This window comes from Cucurbita maxima, unplaced genomic scaffold (genome assembly GCF_002738345.1).
Source record: "Cucurbita maxima cultivar Rimu unplaced genomic scaffold, Cmax_1.0 Cma_Scf00008, whole genome shotgun sequence".
Lineage (NCBI taxonomy): Eukaryota > Viridiplantae > Streptophyta > Magnoliopsida > Cucurbitales > Cucurbitaceae > Cucurbita > Cucurbita maxima.
This window is the reverse complement of record NW_019272024.1, coordinates 2,274,909-2,282,194: the sequence shown is the minus strand read 5'-3', so window position 1 is coordinate 2,282,194 and position 7,286 is coordinate 2,274,909. Positions and strand designations below refer to the sequence as shown.

At 40.6% G+C, this 7,286-nt stretch overlaps 2 protein-coding genes across 6 annotated transcripts in view; both read left to right on the top strand.

The window, feature by feature from the left end:
* The window catches only part of LOC111482695, a 6,509-nt gene extending 1,369 nt beyond the window's left edge, over positions 1–5,140 (top strand). For 2 of the 5 annotated variants that reach the window (XM_023128609.1, XM_023128607.1), the window contains exons 2-10: positions 100–199; positions 478–913; positions 1,004–1,055; positions 1,132–1,177; positions 1,278–1,359; positions 1,448–1,592; positions 1,685–1,793; positions 3,865–3,940; positions 4,151–5,140. In XM_023128609.1, the coding sequence (XP_022984377.1) occupies positions 722–913; positions 1,004–1,055; positions 1,132–1,177; positions 1,278–1,359; positions 1,448–1,592; positions 1,685–1,793; positions 3,865–3,940; positions 4,151–4,774 (1,326 nt within the window). In that variant the 5' untranslated portion in view covers positions 100–199; positions 478–721 and the 3' untranslated portion in view covers positions 4,775–5,140. The remainder of the gene's footprint in view (positions 1–99; positions 200–477; positions 914–1,003; positions 1,056–1,131; positions 1,178–1,277; positions 1,360–1,447; positions 1,593–1,684; positions 1,794–3,864; positions 3,941–4,150) is intronic. The other 3 variants (XM_023128608.1, XM_023128606.1, XM_023128610.1) reach the window with 2 other exon arrangements.
* A 183-nt stretch (positions 5,141–5,323) lies between these two features.
* On the top strand, positions 5,324–7,102 carry LOC111482697 (heme-binding protein 2-like). The gene is made up of 2 exons (XM_023128612.1): positions 5,324–5,615; positions 6,549–7,102. Exons 1-2 carry the CDS (start codon positions 5,374–5,376, stop codon positions 6,994–6,996), a joined length of 690 nt encoding a protein of 229 aa, XP_022984380.1. The 5' UTR covers positions 5,324–5,373; the 3' UTR covers positions 6,997–7,102.
* The last annotated feature ends 184 nt before the right edge of the window (positions 7,103–7,286 follow it).

The following is a 7,286-nucleotide window of genomic DNA, read 5'->3' as shown; positions in this document are numbered from 1 at the left end:
TTTTTTTTTTTTTTTTTTTTTTGATAATTTGTAGTGGAGGTCTGTATTTAGTGAAGTGGGTTGGTTTGATTTTCTTGTATATCCTTCTCTTTTGATCAGAATTTGTCTCCACCTCTTGAAATTATGGTGGGTTTTGGCTCATAATGCTTCTGCGCTCAAGTTAGGGTTCGTCCCAAATTTTGATTTCGATCTTCGAGCTGTATGGCATTGCTTATTATTGAATTCCTTTTTTCTTTGTGTTTCTTTGCTTCTGGCATCGTTTGGATATTGATTGTAGTTGAATATTACCTGCAGGCGTGAAAAATTAGGGTTCTAAGCCATATTTTCTTTTTCTTTATTAGGGCTTGATTTTGTTTGGTTGAGCATTCAAGCCTAGAAAATGTTCATTGTTCTTCAACTGGTTGTACTTTAGGGATAAATTTGACAAATGATTACAAGTTCTTGATTTTGTTCTTGTTTTTCCTTCATGTTATGTAGGATTGTGAGGATATCTCTTTGCTGCGGGTATCACGCATGACACAGGAGTGTATCAGATGGCTATTGTATTGTAGCATGAGGAGAGTTTATAATTTCAAGTTATTACATGTTAAAACAAGGAACTAGTATAACTCATGCGGTTCCTTGTTTATTGCAATCGTTAGAAAGCTTTTGCCGATATTGCTGTCGGTTCGTTCGTCTCACGATCTCGAACAATAGTTAAATTCAACGAAATTCTTATTTCATGGGTAATAAGCTCGGAAGGCGGAGACAAATGGTTGATGAGAAGTATACAAGGCCTCAAGGGCTTTACAACCATAAAGAAGTGGATCATAAGAAACTTAGGAAACTCATACTTGAATCAAAGCTCGCTCCATGTTATCCGGGAGATGAAGAATCCGCGTCTGATCTTGAAGAATGCCCCATATGCTTTCTGGTTTGTCATCGCTCTTGATGGCTTTGTCTCGTTCATTTTTTTCCTTGTCTTCTTCATTGGTCTCATTCATTTTTTGCCCTTCTGTTTCAGTATTATCCAAGTCTCAATCGATCGAGATGTTGCATGAAAAGCATTTGTACAGGTACGTATAGCGGGAGAAATTCGACAAATGATTTATGATATGAATTCATTCAGTCTGATTTCGCTTCTTTTTCCAGAATGTTTTCTACAGATGAAAGTTCCGAATTCCACCCGGCCTACACAGTATCCTTTTTCACGACTCTCGTACCTCCGTATTGCTTTTTTAGTTTACTTTAAAGCTTTACTTCATCAATGGCATGCTTGTATATCTTAACTTGATGAGGTGCCCCTTTTGCAAAACCTCGAATTATGCTGTGGAGTATAGAGGTGTGAAATCAAAAGAAGAGAAGAGCTTGGAGCAAATTGTAAGACTCGATAATGTCGTATTTGGTATTGTTTTTTTATTAGAACTAAGGGATATCTAAATCTTCTGTCCCGATTGAAACCTACCAGGAAGAACAGCGTGTTATAGAAGCAAAGATTAGAATACGACAGCAGGAACTTCAGGATGATGAGGAAAGAATGCAGAAAAGACTTGAATTAAGTACCTCAAATGCCGGTACTAATGTCGAGGACGGTGAAGACAGCCCTGCAGCTGGTAGGCTTTTACATCGTTCAGGTGTTTCGTTAGTGAAATTCTTTTCTCGTTTCTGATTATTTATCATCGTTTTGCGTGCTTCATTTTTCCAGTTCCATCTTCTCAATCTCCTGCCGAAGATGAGGAAACGGTTAGCTTGCAAGATTCTTGTATGACCCAAATCAGATCGCCACCGCCTCCTATTCCTATTAGAAGCAACAGGTTCTTTTCGTTCTGTTCTGATTTTGCATACATGAACGCATTTTGATTTTCTTTACTTCAAATACGTTTCTGCAAATGATCACTCTCTCTCTCTCACACACACGTGCGCACAAAATTTTAACAGTCATCGAATAATTTACGAATTTGAACCCTTCAAAATGATTTCTACTGAACATAGCTCTTCCAGTAATTTTAACTTTCACTCGTTGCTTAATTTCCTTACCTGCATTTTGGACAGAGAATAACTTGTTTTCTCCACATATTTAAGGTATTTATCTGTAATGAACACTTGGTGGGTATCTAGACACCCCTTAAGAAAGCTCTCTAATACACTTGATTTTTTAAAAAGATATAATTTAGCGTTAGCTACCCGAAATGGTCAGATGGGAAACAAGTGATACCTAGCATGTCCTTATTATCACTAGATCCAACATAAAAGCATATTTTCTCTAGCTTTTGAGAGGGTAAGGACGATATCAATTCCGATCACTTGCAATTTACAAATGATTCGAATGTTTAGTATGGATGATGAGGAAAGATTACTGAATCAAATGATATTCCTTGATCTTATTAATTGGAGTGTCACATACTTGCCTCCTAATAATGGTGGTGGTCTTGGTCCGAACTTTGGAAGCACAGTGTCATTTTGGTGGTTCATGAAATAGGGTAGGCTCATTAGTGGAAGAAACCATTGGGGTTTCTTAGGGAAGAATAATTTGCAAGTTGAGTAGTTTTCTTCTTTTTGAGATAGATAGGCTGTAGTAACAAGATGGAGGGCTCTACTAATGTTTTACTGAATAAGTGGTGGTGTAAGGTCACAACCATACTATAAATAGAGTAGGTTGTGCCCCTCACGTATAGACAAACAAAGGAGCGACACGGAAGCAGCGCCCAACCGGCCATGCAAGGGCTGAGACAAGATAAGTGTTATTCATGTGGGATTTTTTCAGATTTTGCGGGATCGAGGAGGACGGTGCATCATTTGAAAGATGTACAGTGAAGCTAAGATGGGGCATAGCCAAGATAGAGATAACAAGTAGACAAGAGTGTTAAAGATAGGCTTGATTAGGGTCAGGTAGGGCAACAAGCCTTAATCTCAAAAGTTGGGGGTTTGGAAGGAGTTTGGGCAGGTGGCTTTGGAGTTAAGTCCGTCTATATGAAAGATGGAAGCTTGCCAAATTTGGTATCAATTGGACACTAGACGGTCGCTCCATGACATCGTATAACTGTTCGTTAAAATTATGTTTGCTCTTGCGAAACCAAAAATGCGTAAGAAGGTATTATAGGGAGAGGCATGGTGTCCAACTCTCCACCATCCTTGGGCCCCATGCCTAAGCAAGCTACTTTATGGAACATATCTGTGTGTGTCACAATTTGGGCGAGCATTGCAATACGAATGTCTCAGGTGACTTCTTTGAAATGGGTCTTTCAAGGGCAATGTCGGACGACGCGGGTGTGCTGACATTGCGCCCTCGTCCATGTGTCGGAAGTGGTATATCCACCCCCTATTAGGTACGAAATCCGTAAATGACTTAGCATGGACACGGTAGGGTCTATGCCTCTGAAACCCGGGTGGAAGGCCAGTTCTTGATAGTATGTCCAAGCGAGCTATAATGGTGATGACATCCCGAGACTTGGGATGACATCATGATATGTGGTCCATATTGTTGAGAACTAAGATGACAAAATGAGATGCAACATTGCATGGAAGAGATCTTGACCCCAGGTAAAGGCAAGGTCGAATCAGATGAATTGGCTTAGTGCAGAGGCAAGTCAGATAGAGTCATAAACGATTGAACATGCACGCACGTGTGCATGTGTTGTTAAATAAACTTAGACTCCGCCTGAGTTGTTCAGTTGAGGAAGATATACCTCGCCTAAGGTTAGACGAAACCACAAAGCTGGACGAAAGATGTGAACGAGGCTTGAGTTTTCCTTAAGGCTTGTCAAGGAAATGCAATATGTCCTATCAAATCTTTTTGTAGCCTTTTCCTTGGCTTTTTACATGTTGTGTCCCTACTTTATGAGATGGTTGGTTTTTCTGGCTGCTATCTAATAATCTCCCATTTAGAACTTTCAGGGATGATGAATTTGACCTCGATCTTGAGGACATAATGGTCATGGAAGCAATCTGGCTCTCGATTCAGGTAAATACCTCGACGTAATGTTGTCCCAACGAGTTTTAACATCTATTATATAGTCTATGGAGCCTGAAAATTTTGATGTACTCTAGTGCTAAACCGACCAAGCAATGGTTAACGTTGTGTAGTAGCTGTTATCACGTTCCAATTACTGAGTAGGGTATGGTTTTGTTCATCTTCACTGTATTAAACTGTATAAAAATTTGAAATCTTCAGGAGAAAGGAAGGCATAAAGATCCAGTGTACGCTGAGGCTGCTTCTTCTGATCAATATGCTGCAACAGAAGGTCGATATATCTCTCCAGCCGCCATTCCGTTAGCTGGAACATCATCGTCGTCCCCGTCTGGAGGTCTTGCTTGTGCCATAGCTGCTCTTGCAGAGCAGCAGCAGATGGGTAGAGGACCGTCACCCACTTGCACGAATGGAGATTCACCCGTCTTCAACATGCTTCCTGGAGCCACGGAATTCTACAGCAGGATGAACGCCAATGAAGAAAACTATCCACCCGCGCAAGTCTCGATCAACTCAGAAAGTTATGCACCTGCACAAGTTTCAATCGACACGGTACCAGACTGTAGGATGATGTTAACAAGAAATGAGGGAGAGTGGAATCTTGATCATCAATCAGAAGAAGCTGAAGCTGGGACGAGCTACCCGACATCGGATTCAACCAAAGACAATGGTACTGAACCGACAGCCAATGCTATGGATGGTGGAAACCAAGCGACAATGCCGATCATTCCTCAGAATTTTGAAGAGCAGATGATGCTCGCCATGGCTGTTTCTCTAGCAGAGGCTCGAGAAGTGTGTACTGGACCAGGTCATTCCTGGCAGCAGTGACTCTGATCATATCTAAACTCGAACATTCGGATGTAGCCAATATAAACATAGCTGAGCTACAAGCTAGAGAATGCACACAAGGAGTGGCATGATGTTTGGTCAAAAGTGAAGGTAGCAACTCCTCTCCGCTCGGCCCCTCGCGTGAAAAACGAAAAAAAAAAAAAAAAGGAATCAAATTCTTTTAGTGAGTTAAAAATTTGGTGGTTCATTCAAGTTCATGCTTGGAAATATTTCCTATTTTTTTTTTTTTCAATGATTGAAATCTTGTTTCAGTTTATAATGTTGTATGGTCTCTATATGTAAAGTATGTCTCCCAGATCCATTCACGTTATGACAATCCTTGCCTATCAAATGCTTCTTCTTATTCAATGTTCTTCGATCATAATTTCAACGGTAATCGATGTCTTATCTATCAAGATCGAATGTCCAGATTGGAACTATTTGAAGATGTGAAAGAACATCCAGAAGTGGCAAAAGTTGAAACTTGTGGACAAAGTTGAAACTTGTGGACGTCCTTCACTCCATGGCTCATCCCTTTATAGTGAATCTTTCTCATTCTCTCATTTCCATTAGCAATCAATCACCTTGAGGAATTCCCCATGGCGATGGCCGCCATTGAAATGCTCAAGCTCTCGCTTCTCACAACCCTAATCCTTTTGATCCTCAGGCCCGCCTACTCGGAGCTTCCTCCGTCGTGCAAGCGCATCGAGTGCCCTAGCTACGACGTCATCGACTCCGGCAAAGGGTTCGAGATTCGGCGCTATGATTCCTCTGTTTGGGCCTCCACCGCTCCAATTCCTGATATTTCTCTCCATGAAGCCACCAGAACAGGATTTCTCAAGTAAATTACACTTTCTTTTCTCATCTGATTTCATTCATTTTACTTCCATATATGATATCTGTTACAGATTAGGTTTCTCCGATTTTGCTAACCTAACTTATGAACAAATTCATCTTCCACTTCACATATTCAAATTCCTATCAGCTCCATAGATACTTCAAGATTACTAAGAAATTTCTGCAATATCTCTCTTGGTTGAAATTCATTAGCCATCTTGAGCAGTTCATCTAGTTTGTCTAAGGCATTCTATCAATTATATGGAGAAAATTGAACAATCTCTTGCAGGTGCTATAGTAATTCCTTTTGAATTAAACTAATACAAATCTAGGAGTTCATGAGACTGAAACAGGGGTAGGTCTTTAGCTTGGCTATCGGCCTGTCTTTTTTTCTTTTTCGCAAAGTTTTGGTAACCGGTAGACAATAGAGTCAGTTCGTTGATAGCCGCAAGCAAGCGTAGTAGGCCCTGAACCCAATCGAACTATGTCTATCCCCAACTTCATTGTCTTGACTTGTTTATGGTGAAATTAGTCTAAAAGAAGGAAAGAACACGGGATCACTATTTAGTCGAATGAGTCTATCCTAGGTCAAAGGTTAAGGTATCAACATCTAAAAATGAGGTGTTGATTGACCATTGATTGAAAAGCCCACTTCTCTCTGACAAAGCAACTTTCCGAAATAGAGTAGAGCGTGAGGGCAGAAAGACGACTACAACAATTGGAACTATCTCGCTGGAACACCTAGAATTGCCAAATCTCTCTCTTTTACGCTCGAGAGTGAAATTCTCACGAGAAGAAGAAGCTCTTCTCTTAGCTATGACGAGAGCTCAAAATTCTCCACAAAAAGTCCTTGAATTAAATGAATATAAGTTTTGTTATTTTCACGTTCAAGTTTCTAAACTTTCAATTCATTAGATCACATTGTTTATTTCATTAGATTGTTCGATTACATTCAAGGAAAGAACAAGTACAACGAAAAGATAGAGATGACTGCACCGGTGCTCACAGAGGTTTCTCCGAGCGACGGACCCTTTTGTGAATCATCATTCGTGGTTAGCTTCTACGTGCCGAAAGTGAACCAAGCAGACCCTCCACCAGCCAAGGGGCTTCACATTCAGAGATGGAAAGAAACACACGTCGCAGTAAGACAATTTGGAGGGTTTGTGTCTGATGCGACAATTGGAGCTGAGGCTGCTGCGTTGGATGAGAGTGTTTTCGACACAAAGTGGGCAGCAGCCATCAGCAAGAGCCGTGGCGCTGGCGGTGCTGCCATTTACACAGTGGCTCAGTACAACTCCCCTTTTGAGTTTGAAGGTCGTGTCAATGAGATTTGGTTCTTGTTTGATATTGAAGATGCTGCTGCTGATGCTGCTGCTCAGGCTTAGAAACTGATGTCTGGAATCTTCATATAGTAAGTAAAATGTATGAAGACTTCAAACTTTTTCTGTTCTTGTTCATGAATCCTTCAATAAAATGTTCGAGTTCTACACATTGATCTTTGTAACTTGGATTCAAATGTTCGGGTCTTTCTAAAGGTTTTCCACACCCTTATATGTGTGGTACAACTCTCCACAATGGTATGATATTGAGACCTTCGAGGAGTCACTCCCTTTTTCTTTTGGAGTGCTTTGTACGACATTTGGGGATTCTATTAACATGGTTAAGACTCTAGTAC